The following is a 20,915-nucleotide window of genomic DNA, read 5'->3' on the forward strand; positions in this document are numbered from 1 at the left end:
ACGAGCTCAGCTCGTATCATACAGCTGATTCGTGAAAAAAAAAAAAAAGACTTAAATCATCATGTGAATGGCCCATATGGTAATTTACCCACACCCCCCAGCAGGCTACAGTCCTGACAAAAACGAGACAATTTGCAACAAAAAATGTATGCTTTTCCAACAAAACAATCTATTATCTGAAATATTGATTGCATTCTTCAAGATCTCAACTTGCACATGATGGAAAAAAACAAAAATCACAAATTTAGAAAAAAAATGCTTCTTTTGCGATTATCTCGGATTCGTTTCGGCCGACATGCGTCCCTGGATTCGGTGAGGGGTCACATATGACATGGCTGAAAGCAGCGTCATGCCTCATTATAAATGACCGTCTATTTTAATCTTAGAAATAAAAAAAGCCAGATAATAAACTCCTTATCATCCTCGCTTGCTCACCTACGGTTCGGTCTGTACGGTCAAGATCTTGGTCTGATATTTTCCCGTCAAGATCGAGCAAGCGAGCTTAATAAGGAGTTATTATTAACCACGTTACATACACGTAATGGATAAGGATTAACACACCGTGTGTTGCATTGTTACAGAAAAACAAATCAACAACATGGTGGTTTTGAAGCAGATTCACTTTCATCACACCAAACATGATTCTTTTCCGAAAACAGCACGTCTACAAGCGAAAGTGTAACACATTTTGTGTGCGATACATAATGCGTCACTTTTATCCACTTAAAGTTACATTTCAGCTGCTGTAAACAGTCGTGTTCCAGAAACGCTTCACCTCTGACCATTAGGGTGCATCAGTCGCCCCCTAAAACTGAAAATTTCCTCCGATCATGATGCATTTTTGTTTTTATGTTCCTTTTGGTAAGAAAGCACACTGGGTGAAATATTTTGACAAAATTCAAAAGTTTAATGGTGGCACCAGGAGCTCAACGTTATGGAAAAAGCTGCTATTTTATGACTTTTATGACAAAATTTCGATCACTTTTCATGAAACATTATGGCACCTTATAGAGTATACCAAATATCTTAGATACACATTTTTAGTCCATATTCTAAATATATTATCAAGCACAGTTTGAGTTTTAGCTGTTCATTGAATCATTGTTCAAATACTTTTAAACAATACAAATGTATTATGAATCACATTAATGCTTCTCAATCCCTTGCAAAGGTTCTTAACATGATCTCTGGCTCACAAGAAATCAATAAACGGAGTCCAACATTGTGATTCAAACCTTACGCGAAAACATAAAATAAGCGTTTTTTGGCAAAAAATGAACCTCATGGTGCCACCATTAGACTTTTGAATATGGTCAGAAAATTTTACAGGATGTCTTTATTGGTGAAAAGGAACACCCAAACAAAAATGCATCAGATTTTATGAAAGTGAGGGCAACTGATGCACCCTACTGACCATTAAACAGCGCCGACACTGGAGACTCCTTCCATACAGGCTACGCAAACACAGCTCTCCTGACAGAGAACTTCACTGCATCTATGATTTTTAAAATCGTTCTGTTTATTATTACTGGAGCGTTCGCTGTCCATGTCCCTCTGAATGAGCTGTTACCATAGAAACAATAATGTATTAGAATGAGTGCATTAATATAAACCTCAACACCTTCTGAGCAATCAGAGTCCAGAGTGAGGAGTTAATATGAGCACTGATCAATAACGTTAAGAATTGTTTAGAAGAGTCATCTACAACTATTCATTATAGAGGAGTCGGACTAGGATTAGTTAAATTTTAAATTGTAATTGTTGGTGAATTGCTGGGATAGAAGAGGAAATAAAACACTTGCTGATGTGCTGATAAAGGAAAACACCCTGCGGCTGATTATCTTACTAGAACAGCACCACACACACAGTGTTTATTCCTTACTTACAGAAACACGATTGGTTAACCAAAGTGTTGTAGGTTTTTTTTTTGGTCTCTTCTGCTATTTCTTCACTCAGGGCTGTGTGGAAAAACCTCACTGTTTCTGAGAAGCTCTGATTTATCATTAACAATTAGTTTATAAAGTCAGTATCGCCCTCTAGTGGAGACACACTAAACTGCAAGAATGCAACAATTTGCTGTAAATAATTATCGAGTAAAGACTGAAATAAGAGACCAAAAAGGTCAATTGATAGATCTTTTTTATTTGCCTGGCTAGCAATTTAATTAATCATTCACATTTCCTTACATTTTAAAACAATTTATTAAGGAAACAGTGTTGTAGGAAAACAATCAACAGCAGCATGGCGTGACGAAGTTACTGTTATTCTTCCAAAGTAAAGTGTTTTATTCCTCTGATACTACAGAATCTTTCCAACAATTAGAATTATTGATTTATTATTAGAGAACAAAGCATCATACTTTTTATCCAATTATAGTTACATTTAATGTTTGTGAAACAGTTTAGTTCCTGTTCTTACTTATGTTGATGGCTGCGGTCAATCTCCAGAGACCAGGGGTTGCGTCCAGAAAGCCTGTTCAGTTGGCGCTGGAGCAGTGGCTGTATAAGCCCACACGTGAGTGACCGTCTCTGCTGCAGTGGGCGCACTTGAAGGCGGGGTCAGAGCAGTCGGTCGCCAAGTGACTGGCCTTCCTCCGGGAACTCTTCTCCTCCGCTGCCTGTCTCAGTTTGACCTCCCCTCTCTGGAGGCCTCTGCCCAGCTCTTGCCTCCTTTAACAGCAGTCACTAGCGAGTTCCTCCTACCTCTCAATGGTCATATTAAACATTTTCATGTCACGCTTCCAGACATCTTTAAAGCAGAGGCATCCTTCTGCACATTTTCTGGTGGCCAACTTGCTGTACAGCAGGTCCTTGGGGATCCTCCCATCCTGCATGCAGTGGAGATGCTGCTGAAGCATCGTGAGAATTCCTGGAATGTCAGCGTGAGCAAGGACTTCGTTGTTTGTGATTCGGTCGATCCAAACGATGCCAAGAATGCGCTGCAAACTCCACAGGTGGAAAGTGTTCAACATGCTTTCCTGTCTGGCGTAGAGTGTCCAGGATTCACTGCCGTACAGCAGGGTGCATGACAGGGTGTCACTGATTCTCGCCATCAACTAATTCCATTTCAACCCAAGAAGATATTGTCAAAAATGTTCTCTTTTAAAAGAAAAAAAATTACCATGAAGCTGGGCAGTATAATAATAAGACAATGATATTGACACTGATGAAATGTCACAACAGACTTCTCCGAGATATCATAGCACAATCATCCTCCATGAAGCGTGAGGAGGATACAAAAGAACGCTGCTTCACAAGTAGCGTGAGTAGAAGGATGGTGAGAGGAAGTAGTGAATGTGCTGCTCTCAGTGTTTGTCAACAGATTCAAGCTCCGACACTCACCCGTGTTCGGACTGAAGCGGCTCTCCTCCCCTGAACAGCGGTGCTCTCACCGTCCTGAGGGAACGCCCTCACTCCAGAATAGGAAGAACCACCATCACCTCACACCCATTCTCCCTTTTCCACCTGTGCAAATAAAAGGGCACTTGTTTTTCCACCACACTTGTCTACAGTGTGTGTCCAAGCCTGAGCACTAGGGGGTACCACACTGGTGGAGAATGAGGACAGAACACACAGACCCTCACCCCAATCCTGGATCCAGTGTTGTGGCATCTCCTGGAGGTCAGCCTTCAGCAACTACAGCTCTCCCAGGAGATGGCACAGGGCATCTATGTGGCCACACAAGAGCTCCTGCTCCTCAAGCAGGCTACTCCAGCAGCTACAATACCCATCCCAGACCCAGATGCTCAACACCTGCTCACAAAACTGACAGTGGAAGATGACATCAAAGCATTCTTGGGATTGTTTGAGAAGGTCGTTACCAGGGAGGGCTGGCTCCCACTCCACTGCTCTCATGTCCTGGCCCCTCTACGGAGGCGCAGCAGGCCTACTATGTGATCTCTGAGGAAGAAGCAGACGATTACTCCACACTCAAAGATGAGATCCTGGCCCACTGCAGGCTCTCTTCCACTTGAGCCAATGCTGAATTTCACAGCTGGGCCTATCAAACCAGCAAAGAGCCTTGAGGGCAGATGGACACCCTCCTGTACATCACTGGGAGGTGGCTCCAGCCACATCAGCTGTCCCCACTGGAAATAGTGGAAAAAAAAGCCATTCCCAGGGAAGGAAAAAAAGGGAAAAAAAAAACCTTGGGAATGAAAACGGGTAAAACGCCGCAGGACATGGTCTCAGCCCTAGAATGTACCCTCTCTACGCTGGAGATTGGGAAGGGACAGGAGCCAACACAGGACCACAACTGGCTCAAGCTCCGTCACTACCCCACTACAGCCTACAGAGACCAGAGAAGAACACAAACAGCCACCATCCAAACCAGCGCCTGAGAATGAGCCCAATGCTGACTGAGACCAACAGGGCCCCCACCTCCCAAAAGTCTACAAATCATGGATAGCCAGATGCGCCATGCACAATACTCTCTGAGCCAGGGGCCCCACCATCACCCTAAGGCTCAATGGGAGACCAGTTCTGGCCTTGTTGGACTCAGGAAGCACCATCACCGCTGCCTCATCCCCTCAAACCAACAGGGAGCCTGGCAGTAACCTGCATACACAGGGATATGAGGGAGGTCCCTGCAGCAGAGGTTCTCACAGGCAGCCAAAGACATGAGTGACTGCTAACCATCAGGCTTGTCCCAGATCTACCTGTGTCCTTGCTCATAAGGAGAGATTGGCCTGGGCTCTACCAGCTGGCACCCGAAAGGAGACAGCAAACCCCACAGAGATGCCAATACCAGCACCGATTTTCAGTCCCTGTGCACGCCACTCAGGGGCAGATGCTGAAGCCTGGTCAGAAGGTGAGTCCCACACTCTCACTAATCCTCTTTCTGTTGTGTGTGACCAGATCACCAGAGAGGGGAGCTTTGGCAGGGAACAGAAAGAGGATGACTGGCACTGCTGGAGCCAGGTGCTGCAGCTTGACAGGAAGAACTCAAACCCCAACCAGGTGCTTCCTGCAACCTACTTCCTGTTCAGAAATGGGCTACGGTACTTCTGGTGCAACCACTGGGGCAAACCCTGCGATCTCCTCATTGTGCCCCTGTTGAAGATTGGTGCTTTAATGCACCTGGTCCACACCCACCCACTAGGAGTCCACCTGACACCCCAGAACACACTGAAGAAAATCTAGGACTGGTTCCACTGGCTGGGCATGGTGACTGAGGTACAGAATTTCTGTCAGATGTCTCCACAATGCCAAAAAATGACACTGTACAAGCTGCCTCCAGCACCCATCATCCCCCTGATGATCATTGAGGTCCCATTCAAGTGGATGGGTATGAACCTGGTATGCCCACTCCTGCAGTGGTCACGAGTACATCCTGGTTCTCGTGGATTATGCCACCAGATCCCCTCAAAGAAAGCCACCTCAAAAGAACATCACCTGTGAGCTCATGGCCCTGTCCGTCCCCACAGACCTGTTCACTGACCAAGGAACCCCATTCCTGTCTAAGCTAATACTCAACTTCTGCCAGCTGCTGCAGGTGAAACATCTGAAAACTTTGGTTTATTATCCACAGACAGACTCATCAAGAGGTTTAACCAAAACACTGAAAAGGCTGCTATTATGAGTGATCAACGAAGAGGGCCACAACTGGGACTGGGACCTATTCTCGCCCTATGTGCTCTTCGCCATCTGGGAGACTCAAGGTTTCTACAGGGTTCACACCTTTCGAGCTCCTGTTCAGACAAAGACCCAGGGGACTGCTTAGATGTGGGGTCACTCTGTCGTCATTTGTGTGAATATTTAAAAAACACTTGTTTTTCCACCACACTTCTCTCTACAGAGAGTGTCCGAGCCCAAGCACTAGGGGGCGCCACTATACATAAAATAAAAATAAACAAGTTAAATTAAATTTTATAGACGAAGTACCACGAAACATTTTTTTTTCTTAAAATGCAACACTATTTTTGGTATTGTTGGGAAATTTGCAAACCAAAAAGTCCTGATATGCATCATGTATTTTAGAAATGCCTACATATATCATGATACAATACTGTTGTCACATTGTGCACCTCTAGAGGACAGAAATGACTGCTAGACTGTAGGGTTAAGCCAAAGGTTTAATCGAAAAAAAAAAAAAACCAACAAACAAGTAAACAGAATCACAGAAGATTTGCATAAATACATAGATCAAGAACAACTTTTATATAAAAGCAATACAACATACAGATGAGCATCTGAAAAGTAAAATTAAGAACAGTGCATTTATGCGATTTTTTTTAAGGTTTGTCTGCTTGTGACGCGTGTATTTAAGAAGAAAAAAAAAAGCTTTGGTGCAACAAGTTAATCAAAGTCTTCTCAGAGGATTTTTTTGCTTTTCGTACCGTATTTTCCAGACTATTGGACACTTTGAAAAAACAAAACAAAACGATATTATTGGATAAAATGTCACAGTAGTCGTATGGATAATGATGAGAAATGAAACTTTAATATTTATATATCACATGGCATGTTGATTTCTCTAATCCAACATAATTTTTATAGAGGAGTCTTATAATCCAGAAAATACGGTACTCAAATAGACAGAAGGTGATCCGGAAAAACAGACGTTTTTGTTCTGCTGCGTAAAACACAAACTCACTACACGCTGAAATCATTCACAAGATCAACGATTACAGGCAAAGAGGAGTTTAAAAACACGACGATTAACAACCAAACAGCATTTTAGCACCTCTTGCATAATCAGAAAACAAACAAACAAACAAACACTGGAAATGAATCAGAATAATTAAGCAGAAGGAAAAGCGTCAAGGAAACAAACACACACTCATAATACACAACACACTGAAAATAAATCCACTCTTCATTTAAAGCCTGAGCTTTTCTACCCTCTCGGCAGCACATGGGGAACTTTGTTGTTGTTGTTGTTTTCCTCCCCCCTCCCATCAGGTTTTGGACCCTGCACCTGTAAGGTAGAAAGCTCCGCCTCCTGCAGTACAAAAATAAAACTCAGAAAATCAACGAGGCATAAAAAAATAAGGTGTGCTAAATAAAGATTAATCTCTCTACAGTCGTTTTTCAGCTCTATAAAAATAGTTTAAAAATCTAACAAGAACTCGGAACAGTGTCTCAATATAATCATCTACACAACATCTGATCGCGCATCAGGCAGCGACGAGGTCGACGGTACAAACGTTATAAAGAAAAAAAAAAGAAAGAAAAGTTCGACTTTGCTCCTTCCCTCCTGAGACGTCGCCACATGAAGGCAGAAATGGTAAGAAGTGGCGTTTCAGTGATGCTGGTGTTTCTACGACAACGACACACACACAAAAAAACAAAACCCGAACCTCATCCACTGGTAACAATGATGTGACGCGTTATAGAAAAGTTTAAAAGACTTTCTTCAATGCTGCAGCTCTAGAATTCAGGAGTCAGCAATCAGGTTATACACATCTTAAGCAAATTTCGAAAATATTTTTTTAAATAAAACGTTACAAGAGGAGACCGGTCAATAATTGTTTTTGAGAGGAAAAAAAAAAAAATGCACTAAAGAAAATAATATTATTAATAATAAACAACCACATGTGATGAGCAAAATTAAGTGATTATGGGTACCAATACTTTTGGTGTCACCTTCAAACATACCCTAAAGTCTGCAAATTTTATTTATTTAAAAGTAGAACACTTCTCAAAAAAACCCCCACAATTTAATTGCCTTTTCCTCCTGTGCCGTCATTGCACTTTTAAAACTATTTTATTTTAATACATTATTAAATTATTTTGTATTGGAATTACAGGCATGGAGCAAAATGCACTAAAAGTTAAAATTAAAAGGACAGAAAGTCAGTCAAGGATATTAGCATATTAAATCAAATCCACTCTGTAAAATTTTTTTAGTTCATTAATTTGTATTTTTTGTTTATTTTTAAATAATCTCCCCCCATTATGAATAATGAATGTTTTCTTTCCTCAGCAGCAGAAAACCAGCTACTCAAAATTAAGTTATAATGAAAAATTAAAAAAAAAAAAAAAAGCAGTACAGAGACGCGTCCTGAATGAGGTGTGAGGTGAAAACAGACGAAACGGCGACGTCACGATCACCAGGAAAGAACAAGAGCTCGCTTTTACACGATTTGGCAATTCAGAAAAGTACAGTATTGGACGGATGAGAGAGAGAGATTATATACACTCAAAAAAAAAAAAATCAGAATGAGAATAGCTTCATCATGGCTCTCTCTCTCTCTCTCTCTCTCACACACACACACTCACTCACTCATTTGGTACAAAGAGTCAAAACCAGAAACTTAACCACATACATGCCCGATCGCATTTCTTTTTTTTTCCTTTCAAACAAATCAAGGTGCAAAATGATTCATGCATTCACAACCCATAAACATGCACAAATGCACGTGCACACACACAGCTCCAGAAAGAAAAACACCCAGACAGCCGTTCATTGTGAATGAAAATGCCAAAGCCACCCACCGCGTATTAGCTTAAGGACACTTGAGAGAAGATTGTATCGTTTTAGAAACCGGAGGAGAACACTTTCATAAATGGAATAAAAAATTAAAATAAATTAATATTTATATAAATAAAAAAAACACTCAAGCTGGAGAGGACAGAAAGTAAGTCAAGGACATTAGCATATTAAATCAAATCCACTCTGTTGCACTTGAGCACGTTTCCACCACAGAGAGAGAAAGAAAACAACGAACTTGTTTTGTTGACAATGTTAAATGTAACTGTAAATGGATAAAAATCTGACATGTTTATTTCCTTTACAGTAAGAGATTCAAAACACACTGGGGTGCCAATACTTTCACACTTCTCGCCGTTTGCCAAATTTCATTAAAAAAAAAAAAAGGTACATATCCAGAATTAGGCATTTTTCTGTAGTAATTAAAACTGTATTATTGGGTGCATGGGGTCCAACAAAATGGTGCTGAAGTGCACCAAGTAGTGAGCACAGAGTGAACAAGCCATTCTGAATTGGGTTTAACTTTAAAATGGAGTTTTATCAGAAAGACTTGAAACTTTCACAACACTACTGACGATCACTGCGACGACAAACATTAATCAGGACAATTCTGCCTCTATCATGTTTGACCAATCAGGTTCTGGCCCCGCCCACATGCCTACTTTCACTAAGAGAAGTGAACAGAAGGAGGTGTGTGGGGGAAGGTGGGTTTGTTCCCGAACTCCACTGTGTGATGGAAAAGTGCTACGAAAGGCCATGTTCTTATTCTGCATCACGTGACCTTGAAACGAAAACAAATTAATGCATTATTTTAAACCTACCATGCTTGCAAACAGCATAAAATAATAATAAACTTAAAAGAAATAAAAAGTAAGTTCAAATGGAAAAGGGTGAGGAATTGTGTCCTCCAGGCCTCTAGGGGGAGCTCTTACATCAGCCAGTCATGATATTAAAAACAACAAAACAAACAAACAAAAAAAAAGTCTTTAAATAAAGCAATCTGGAATTACATGACTGAAGTTCTGGAGAAGAAAAAAAAGAAAAAAAACAGAAAGCTCTCATTTTGCGCAGATTCTTTTTCTGAACAGAAGTTTATCCATAAAGACTCAAACAAACCGGCAGAAAGGACACTTTTTATAAAGCCTCTGCAGACACAGAGACACAGTGACTGATGCTGAGGATGAGACGGACTACTCATTTTCAAAGAACCTCATCAAGCCCTGAAGGATAGAGAGGGGAAAAAAGTGGTCTTAATATACACCCCTGGGGAACACCAATCATCAAATAAATCACTCGGTGCACAAACCAGAACTTTTCCTTCATCCCTTCTTCAGTCCCAAACTTTTTTCACCTTCTCAAACACCAGGACCAATCAACTAATTCGTTAAAACGTACAGAATTTTAAGGAACTGCAACAAATCCAGACCAAAAAAAAAACAAAAACCCCTCACACCATGCTGGACAGTTAGAAGGTGTCCGAGATTCAACGCTTCTTTCAGGAGACAGTATGAAACTTTTCTTTCTACAGCTGGAGTTAAGAAAGAGAAGAAACCCATCGTTGACAATCTGCGCTGCTCTATGAGGTCTTGGATTTTTTGGCTCGTGGTGATGTTTTGTCCTCTGCTTTCATCACGCCGTTGACGGAGCCTCCTGAAAAGACACGAGACGAACGTAATGGGATTCGTGAAGAGAAAAATGGCGTAAAGAGCAAACAGTCTCAGCTACAGACAGCAATTTCTGTGTACGCTAGTCAGGCATGACAGCGCCACCAACAGGACAAAGTAGGATATATAATATGATCACAATAATATCTTCACTGGATAGTAAGGATGTGCAGCTGCATCACTGAGGACGACGTGATGCGCATCACGATACTTTAATCAACGATCTGATGCATTCAAGAGACACACGAAGCAACGACTAACGCGATACGATTCAGCCGTATTGCGATGTAGCGCGATTCAATTCAGTGCGAAAGAATACAAGTACAGATGGTCTGATTTCATTTCTTTCAGCAATTTAAGGATGTTGAGGATGAACAATGAAGCAAGCAGTGGTGGTGTTTCTATAGGAACAATAAAAAAAGTTTTATATCTGGTTTTAACTGTAAAAAAGGTCAGAGACTTTTATTTTGAAGTTATGTTAGCGTCACACTAAGTTTTGTGAGACAATAACTGGCCAGTGACGGCAGTGGAGATGAGTCAGGAATCAACTGAAATATAAAATTATCACTTTTTTTTTGAATCACTGCGCTGATGTGGATCGATGAATCTTACAGTCGCTACCACATACCACAACGCAGATTTTCCAACATTCTGAATAAATTATTTTTTTTTTGCTTTTACTCTCGAAATTTTGTCCAATCATCACCAAATAAAACAAAACACGTGTCTCGGACTTTTGATTTTTGAAATGATGTATGATTTAGACTGAATGTTGTAGGTGAGTGAGTGACCATACCCTGTTGGGGAGGGGGAGGGGCGCAACACGACCCAATAGTAACAAACAGGATTTCAAGATCATGTGGAACTTCGAAAAGCTACTCAAAACAGGAAGTGAAGTTAGTTCCTCTCTGCGAGAGCTCGGCTTCTGCTCTTCCACGGTCACTAAGGGATGGGGACAGAAGCTGCTTGGCCCCCTCAATCGCTGCTCTTAATACAGCTCGTTATTGTTTTTATTAAACTCTTAATTTCCTCAGTCGCACAGCACAGCAGCCTCTTTCAAAAAACATATGCATTGTATACTCGAGTCGACTCTGAGGCAGAGGGAAACACAAACAGTGAGAAAAAACAGGAAATATTTTTCTTTCATGACCTGCAGAGACGGCGGCACGGTGGTGTAGTGGTTAGCGCTGTCGCCTCACAGCAAGAAGGTCCGGGTTCGAGCCCCGTGGCCGGCGAGGGCCTTTCTGTGCGGAGTTTGCATGTTCTCCCCGTGTCCGCGTGGGTTTCCTCCGGGTGCTCCGGTTTCCCCCACAGTCCAAAGACATGCAGGTTAGGTTAACTGGTGACTCTAAATTGAGCGTAGGTGTGAATGTGAGTGTGAATGGTTGTCTGTGTCTATGTGTCAGCCCTGTGATGACCTGGCGACTTGTCCAGGGTGAACCCCGCCTTTCGCCCGTAGTCAGCTGGGATAGGATCCAGCTCGCCTGCGACCCTGTAGAACAGGATAAAGCGGCTACAGATAATGAGATGAGATAAATTGCCAATGGTCGACCCTCTGATGATAATATTCTTCTAATAATATTCCATTTCTAAGTCTAAGTTAGTAAAAGTCAGACAAGTTGGTTAGAATCTAACATCTGGTCTGGTGATCTAATCCTGTCAGATATAGGGTTGTTTTGCTGCCGTCCAAAATAGCCCGCCATTCGTCCCTGGCGACCATCGCGACGGACGATCCCAACTTTAGCTTGGTGATTTTCTGATATTTTTCCTTCGTAGTTTGGCTTTCGCCATTTCTACCAACAGAACGTTGTTTCATTATCTCATTCAAGAGAACATAAAGTTAAAGACAAGCAGGCGATAAATGCAGACGCAAAAAAAACAAACAAAATGGTTTTCTCGTTCTCTCGCGCGTATCATTAATAGCGCCATCTGTATGCTTTATCGGTAACTGCTAAGACATTGGGTGGCTCAGTGTGACCCCACGGTGTACGGAATTCCACTCGATTCATACGCGTGCTTGATCTGCGTGCGCATGCCTCCGGCATTCACTCCAATCCCCCCCTTACGCCGATCGGTGTACCGACCGGGAATCAGCATATACCGCGGGGTACACACTCGAGTCCACCCATACAATGTCAGACACACGAAAAGCGGAAAGTCAGCTATTACTTTTCATCAACATAATCAAGTTGTATATTTTTTTAACCAATCGTGTAAGTAAGGGCGGGCGGGAGATTTTTATGTTGTCAGCGGGAGGTCGGGAGGATTTTCTAAATGTTCCCTAAAGCAGGAGAGTTGGAGCCTCTGACACTGGGGAAAAAATGTGAAATATAATACACAAACTGCGGCCATGCAACAAGTGTTTATGATTTTCTTCTTTTACTACTTCTTTCCATTCCTGCACATCCTGGTTTTGTGCCACACCACCCCCTAGTGCTCATAATTCACATTACATACAGTATATTGTAGTTCCGGGCGTATAAACTTGATTTATGGAATGTTTAATAATTAAATCAGTCAGATTATTGTTACTTATTAAAATGTAATTAAGTGTATATTTGTAGTTTAAATATTAATGTTCGTACAACATGGTTATGGTTCCAGTTAGAAACATTTGGTGTTGCACTCGTCGGATTCTCCAGCTTTATGTGATCATATCCGGCGGTAATAAGAAGCAATTATTGGACAAGGTTGAACAAAACATCGTGATTTGTTAGCGCTGAGCAAATAACTATCTGCCGACACCGAGGACGGAGACACTAACAAAACACAATATTTTGCTCAACCTCGTTCAATCATGTTTTAATATCGTTCAAATTATTATTTTTAACACTGATTATAAAGTTTCTGTGATGAGTCCCCCCCCCATGTTTTCACTTTCAATTATTCATTGTCAGTTTAAGGAAGCCAGCCACGTTGAAAAAAAAAAAAAAAAGGTGTGCAGTGCGTGTGCAGGAGCAGACGGTCATCTGCAGGCGTTATTTGCAGTTTGCTCAGCCAATCAAAACGGCGTAAGAAATAATTTGAATCATAACAACGAGCGCAACAAATCACAGGAACGTTCACTGGCCACAAGGCCTTTGGTGTAAAATTAATCCAAGTTAATGACAATATGACGTAAACTGAAGAACCAAATTGTTACCAGCACTTATTTATGGAACACAGCTTTCAGGCTCGAGGTCGGATGGAACATTGAAATAAACAAACAAATAAATTTCAATAAAATGGATAAAATCATCAAGTTAAAAATATTAAAATTAAATATTTTACTGAAATAATAATAAAAAACTTTAACAGCTTTTTTTATTCTTTTTTAAATTATTATTTTTCACTATTTTTATAAAGCACACATTCGCATTATTCCATCACCTTCCTCTCGTTATTGTTACCAACATTCTGTACGACCCAAACCTGTACTCTTACACTATTAAAGTGGCAAGTAAATGAGCGAAGCTACAGTTCACGCTGCTGCATAAGAATTCTGATGTAAATGGACTCATTTTTAAGTATAAATTGCAAATAGGATTTTTTTTAACCATTTTGTCTATATTTGAATATTTTTAGCTGTTTGTTTGTAACTTAAGATGCGTCTTTATCTTAAGAAATAAAGATTTATTATAATTGCTACGTTTGTCATGAAATTTGCCAGAGCTGCTCTTTAAAACACAGAACGAAATTTTACAGAAATTATTTGTTCAAAATGTTGCTCCGTACTGAAGATGCATCAAACTGCCAAATCGACAGACTGGTTTAAACTGGTTTTTAACTCCATGTTTGTGCAGTACGCCCGCAAGACGGCCGCAACGTGCATCATGTGGTCGTTTGGCGTGTAGCTTGGACGCACTCTCAGAAATTGCAGCACCATGTGACACTGTGTCTCAAACCACACACTTACTCCAGAATGTTCTTGAGCACGAACGCGATTCGGGTTTCTTATTACCGACAGTGTTTTTAAAATCTCTCCCGTCGCCTATAAATCTACTGAACGTTCTGCTGAGAGTCGCAGCCTTCTGGATGTTCTAGAGGAGTAAATATTCCTGAATGAACAGTGAGGGTTTGTGATGTGAGACTGGGATTGTGGTGGCGCCCTCACCCCGAGAGGACTCCTTCTTGCCAGGTTTGCTCTTGGGGCTGACGGTCTTCTTCTTGCTGCTCTGGACCTGCGTCTGCTCCCTCCACTTCTTCAGCTGGAAGTTGATGAACTTCCACATCATCCAGGCCTGGGTCAAGCAAATGGCTGAGAGACACGTCATCCTGAGCGCAGACAACACGTGTAGACGAACACACATTTTATTTATCTCTCTCTCTCACACACACACGTCAAATCTTAAAACAGGAAGTGCATCTCGACTCAGTGTCCGTTAGAAAACACTCACTTCCTCCTTTATATTTAGATTTTACATTTTTGTCCTGATTGTTTAAATGAAATTCTCTCCAGTGTGAAACGATGAACTTTACCTCACAGTGAGAACGTTGAAGTTTCCCTCAGCCAGAGAAAAGCCCTGATTATCGGTACGGGAGAGTCCGAAACCAAACGTCAGCACCGACAGAGTGAGGGTCAGGAGACGGGCGACGACAAAGAGCAGAGCCCACAGCGTGAACCTGGGGAGACAGACAGAGAGAGAGAGAGAGAGAAAATGAGGGGGGAGGGAGAGGACAGAGAACGAGAGAAGGAGGATGGGGGAGGACAGAATAAAAGAGAGAGAACAAGGGGGAGAGGGGAGGACAGAATGAGAGATCAACAGAGAGAACAAGAGGAGAACAGAGACAGATTTTACAGTAAAAACCACTTTTTATAATTCTGGTGATTACTTCTAGTAAAAATGTTATTCGTATTATTATTTTTACCATTTACTGAATTCAAAACATACATTTCTTATTCTTTTTTTTTTTAAAGATACAGAAAACATTATTTGCATTCAAACAGTCACAACAAACGCCACTCAAATGTTCAGAAGTCGCTAATAAAATAAATGAAAATGATTTTCCTGAGAAGCATGACGCAACATCAGGGGAAAAATTTAATCACCACAGACATCAGAGCAGTGAGAGACGTTCAGTGAGGTCCTGCTCATCACCGGGAGGGAGTTCAAACGAGTCCCATTAAAGAGTGAAAATGTAAACGCTGGAGAGGAAGAGAACACACACCCTTTCTGCTTGTTCTCGTTGCTGAAGTAGAAGAGACGAGACGCGTGGAACAGCAGCTCCACCAGGTAGTGTGGAACCAGGAGAACCAAACCTAAACGGTGCAGACTGAGAGAGAACACACACACAGGAATATAAATACACAAACACCTGCAGTGCTGCTCGTCTCAGATTCAGTGAACATCAACAAAACCTCAACGTCCTCATGTCCTGACAGAATTAATGCCAGACGCTGATTCATGAAAATCTATTAAACACAAGCTGGCTCTTTTACAGATGAGGTGTGTGTGTGTGTGTGTGTGTGTGTGTGTGTGTGTGTGTGTGTGTGTGTGTGTGTAAAAGACTCACTTGAGGACGTAGGCACCGGTGATGTGGAAGATGTAAAGGCAAATGTAGTAAAGCTGGCGAGGAATATCTTCCTGAAAACAAAGACATGAAACTGAAACATGATCCTCCCTTATGAGCAACAGATGTGTACAGAATAAACACGTGTGTGCACGTGCAAACCATTTATTCCTCTTGTACAACAGCAATTTAGCAATAATGACAACGTTTTATTTAATAACAAACGACATGTACTTCTTATCCATTTAATGCTAGTTCCTGTTCTCACTTACATTATAGCAGCTATAAACAGTCGTTCCCTCACCGGCCTCTCTTTACTCTCTCTCCAAAATAAAAAAACCTCCAAAATGCAGCTGGTCAAGTTACCAAGAAACCGTAAACTCCTCTATCCTGAAGATACCTGAAAACTTAAACAGCTCCAAAGTCCCGACAGCGACACTGGAGATTCTTTCCAGATAAAACGTTAAAACAATTTCTCTTTACAGAAAACTTCGTATCAACGATTACACGTTTTTAATCCGTTTACGCGGCACGTCTCCTGCTGTACAAGTCCCCGTGAATGAGCTGTTACTACGGAAACCATCCCGATAAGACAACAGGGTGCTGCGACAGCCGTGTTACGGACTCACAGTGGTGTTGGATAACGAATGAACACTGAATAACAACTTTTCTTCCTTTCACTTGTTAAACTACGGATCAACTTTGTGCGTCACTCGAGCGCCGATTAAACGCTGGCTGATGTGGTGATGCAGTATAAATTAAATTAAATATAAAACACTCGTGTGTATATAAGATCAGAGATTTAAACCACACAGCCTGGATAAAGCATTTCATACATTTTACTTTGCTTCTATGTGAAATAAAACGCATACGATCATTCGCGGGCTTTACCTTTCGGACTTTCTGGAAGTAAAGTTCTGGCAGGGCGTGGAACCAGTACGCCATCTGACAGATGTAGAAGAACTTCACCTGAAAACTGACACAGAGAGGAGAAACGCTGTAAAAATAATAAAAGTAGAACGACTTTGTGTTACGTTATATGAAGGAAAAAAAGCTGAATAAAAATGTCATTAATACCTATTATACTTCATATTTTTGTTTCTTATTTTCAAATACTGATTTTTTTTAATTAAATGCACAAAAAAAGCATTTAATTTCTTAATAAGCCTCATTTATCAATCCTGTATCTAAATTGTGGTTAATAAAAATTCCCCTCCACAGCTAAATTTACATTTAGCCCCGCCCACAAAACCCCTTCAAAGGCAAAGGGAGCTGAAACTGGCGAATTGGTGACTAAACAATAAGCAGAGAGCCTCGTGAACACTATGGACAAGAAATCATTCAGTAAAGCAGCTCAGCGGTTGCAGCACGTCAGCTACCACAAACAGACCCCCCCCTTCCTCTTTTCACAGGGTGCCATTACTTTCACCCTGACTGAACAGCATTTATTTCTGTTAATTTATAGATTAGTTATGGAATTGCTTTCTTTCAAATGTGAAAGTTTCACAAACCGTTCATAAATGTTCAGCATTTCTTATTGTTGAGCCGAGTCAAATAAAACGATTCACTAAAAACAGTCGACTCGCATTGGTGAAAGGAGTCAAATAATCTAAGACTCGACTCTTTTTTTTTTTTGATGAACCAAGGAAAATCATTTGACTCCCTAAAAAGAGTCGACTCTTATTGGACAGCTGAGTCAAATAATCTGATTCCCTAAAGACAGCTGCCATTTACTGGTAAACTGAGCCAAATAATCTGATTCCCTATAAAGAGTCGACTCTTATTGGACAGCTGAGTCAAATATCTGATTCAATGAAGAGTCAGCATTTACTGGTGAGCCGAGTCAAATAATCTGATTCCCTCAAAAGAGTCGACTCTTATTGGACAGGTGAGTCAAATAACCTGATTCCCTAAAGAGACATGACATTTATTGGTGAACTGAGTCAAATAATCTGATTCCCTCAAAAGAGTCGACTCTTACTGGACAGCTGAGTCAAATAATCTGATTCCCTAAAGACAGCTGCCATTTATTGGTAAACTGAGTCAAATAATCTGATTCCCTATAAAGAGTCGACTCTTATTGGACAGCAGAGTCAAATATCTGATTCAATGAAGAGTCAGCATTTATTGGCGAGCTGAGTCAAATAATCTGATTCCCTATAAAGAGTCGACTCTTATTGGACAGCTGAGTCAAATATCTGATTCAATGAAGAGTCAGCATTTATTGGTGAGCCGAGTCAAATAACCTGATTCCCTCAAAAGAGTCGACTCTTATTGGACAAGTGAGTCAAATAACCTGATTCCCTAAAGAGACATGACATTTATTGGTGAACTGAGTCAAATAATCTGATTCCCTCAAAAGAGTCGACTCTTACTGGACAGCTGAGTCAAATAATCTGATTCCCTAAAGACAGCTGCCATTTATTGGTAAACTGAGTCAAATAATCTGATTCCCTATAAAGAGTCGACTCTTATTGGACAGCTGAGTCAAATATCTGATTCAATGAAGAGTCAGCATTTATTGGTGAGCCGAGTCAAATAATCCGATTCCCTCAAAAGAGTCGACTCTTATTGGACAGGTGAGTCAAATAACCTGATTCCCTAAAGAGACATGACATTTATTGGTGAGCTGAGTCAAATAATCTGATTCCCTCAAAAGAGTCGACTCTTATTGGATAGCAGAGTCAAATATCTGATTCAATGAAGAGTCAGCATTTATTGGTGAGCTGAGTCAAATAATCTGATTCCCTCAAAAGAGTTGGCATTTGATGGTGAACCGAGTCAAATAATCTGATTCTTTGAAATGACTCGACTCTTACTAGTCAGCTGAGTCAAAAATGATTCCCTGGAGAGAACTGACTCTTATTGGTGACATGAATTAAATAACCGGATTCACTGAAATGTCCAGAGGTGGAATTTCCATCACTAGAGGTCACATGCTTTTCTCATCACGTGTAGTGACTTTCGGCTTTCAATCACACTGGTGCAATAAACTGCTCTTTATCAGCTTTCCGCTGATTACTGAAACGTCAGCAACAAAGTATTTTACACCTCGACGAGGAACTTTTATCTCTCTGACTTACGCCATGTGTGTGTGAGGATAACCTTCCCACAGGAATGTCGGATTGGTCACAAACTCCTCCTGTAGAATCGTTAAAACAAACATTTAATTATTCCATATACACACAGGCTGAAGGATGATAAATGATGGAGTGTGAGCTCGGCGTCTCACCGCTGTCAGGATGCTGCAGCCCCACACGAACGACGAGAAGTAAAACGCCGCCAGCTGGCCCGACTCGTTAAACTTGCTGTGCTTCGTTTTTGACAAGTGCAGCCGCCGATTTATTTTCTACAGGGTTTCAGGATAAAGTGATTAGTGCTGATTAATTTTATACACACACACACACACACACACACACACACACACACACACACACACGGATTAATATCTGGTTAGAAAATTTCCTTTCCATCCCAAAATATAAAGACTCCCACACTTCACATTTTCCCTAAAGATTAACTAAAGATTCAAATCATCCAAAGGTTTAGAAATACAAACACACAGTCGAGAGCAAAAGTTTATACCCCCGTAGGTGTGGGGAGGGGGAGAGAGAAAGACAAGGAATATTAATTTACAGCAATGGTTTCATCGAGGTTTGTACATTACTAATATCTTCAAAGTAAAAAGACTAAACATATTACATTTTACAACATCAGTTGATTAGCCGAGACGTTATTCTGTTGCCATGACAACTCAAACATCTCAGCTTTAAAACGAGATTTTTTTTTTTTTTGTGAGGTCATTTAATCAGACTGTTAAACCATGTTCTGAGTGATCTAATAACCTCTAACTTCATCTTATATACAGGATTCGGGGGAAATTCATGTAGCATGTCAAATTCCAGCGACTGGGCGTGGCCAACAGACTCCACCCCTGAGAAACCACTGCACACGTTCCTGAGACGAGATCCCGAGCTGAAACGTTTGTACTCGACCCGGAGATGTTTAAATTTTGCTGAAATCACACACAGGCAGTTAAATGGTTTCTATTTTTGGTCTTTAATTTTAACTCATTAATGAATTATTCCTAAATCTAATTTTTTTTTATTTCTGTTTCTAATATGTTATGTATCCTTGATTTCGCACTTGTGTTTATATTTTCATGTCACCTTTTATTTTAATTATTGTACGTTTACATTTTAGAGTTAATTTTACTAAATAATTGCACAACATTTATATTCTGTTTTATCCGACATCTGTGTTTATAAAGTGTTCAATAAAGAAAAATAATGAAAGGAAGAAAGGATACAATAGATGGAAAGAAGGAACTAAAAGATGGATGGAGAGAAGGAGTGAAAACGGCTGAACGGATAGATGGATTGAAAGAAGTGAAGGATGATGTATAGATAGCCGAGGTGGACAGTAACGAAGTACATTTACTTGAGTACTGTACTGAAGAACACTGAGTATCTGTACTTTACCTGAGGTTGTTTTTCTTTGTTGGAAACTTATGACTTTAACTTCATTACATTTGAAAGGCAAATATCGTACTTTTTGCTCCACTACATTTCTATCAGGCTCCTCGTTACTATGAAGCAGCTTTGAAAGTGGATGTTTTTTCTTTTCTAAAACGTGATTGTTTTTTTCCCAGGTGACACTGAGAGCCGATCAGTAATCACTAGGTTCACGTCACGTCCATTGACTGGATAAGATCAGTGATTTCTCCGCAGCGTTATTTCACACAATCAGTTGATGGCAGAATGGAAGGGGGCGGTTCTTCTGGCGAACGCACACATCCATGGCTATACTGAGAACCCACGTTTCAGTTTTCTGAAAGGATTAAAGATACGTTTTGTTTTAAACGTTTGCTTTGTTTGCCGAAAACAAACCACATCACGGCCTACAAAAACTCGCCGTCCAACCTGCGGAAGCATATTGAGGGATATAAACGTTTTATTCCAAGAGAAAGCTTGCAGTGAAGTTGTCTGTGCTTTTAGAGCTAGCGATAACGTTGCAGTCTGGTTCGTCAAATGACTTTCTATGGATTTGCCCGCCCAGTTGCCGTAGCCTTGTCCACGGCTAACGTTAACACACAGCTAGTTACCTTGGGCACTGTTAGTTAGCATGTAAAAACGGAGTTACGCTAACATGAATGACGTTAACTTATCTGAAGTAAGGTATTAGGCAGAGACCCGTCCACCCGTAAATTTGACGGGCGATTGCCGATTTCAACGGGCAAGTATACACACAGACGGATACTGAAACGGACGATAATGCCGAAAATTTTCGCACATGAATACTCCCACGTCATCCGATAAATCCAGTTAT

The 20,915-nt window shown here is 40.9% G+C and overlaps 1 protein-coding gene across 2 annotated transcripts in view; it reads right to left on the bottom strand.

Annotated features, from left to right (window-relative positions):
* Positions 1-6,100: 6,100 nt before the first annotated feature.
* Positions 6,101-20,915, bottom strand: part of zgc:113278 (Translocating chain-associated membrane protein 1-like 1-like) — a 29,250-nt gene continuing 14,435 nt past the window's right edge. The window contains exons 5-12 of one of the 2 annotated variants that reach the window (XM_060937142.1): positions 18,820-18,936; positions 18,671-18,729; positions 16,479-16,563; positions 15,591-15,661; positions 15,246-15,350; positions 14,556-14,699; positions 14,191-14,351; positions 6,101-6,942 (exon numbers count right to left, since the gene is read on the bottom strand). In XM_060937142.1, coding sequence (XP_060793125.1) covers positions 6,899-6,942; positions 14,191-14,351; positions 14,556-14,699; positions 15,246-15,350; positions 15,591-15,661; positions 16,479-16,563; positions 18,671-18,729; positions 18,820-18,936 — 786 coding nt within the window. In that variant the 3' untranslated portion in view covers positions 6,101-6,898. Of the gene's footprint in view, positions 10,084-14,190; positions 14,352-14,555; positions 14,700-15,245; positions 15,351-15,590; positions 15,662-16,478; positions 16,564-18,670; positions 18,730-18,819; positions 18,937-20,915 lie in introns of both variants that reach the window. The other variant, XM_060937141.1, reaches the window with a different exon arrangement.

Source organism: Neoarius graeffei, chromosome 13, assembly GCF_027579695.1.
Source record: "Neoarius graeffei isolate fNeoGra1 chromosome 13, fNeoGra1.pri, whole genome shotgun sequence".
NCBI classification, from domain to species: domain Eukaryota; kingdom Metazoa; phylum Chordata; class Actinopteri; order Siluriformes; family Ariidae; genus Neoarius; species Neoarius graeffei.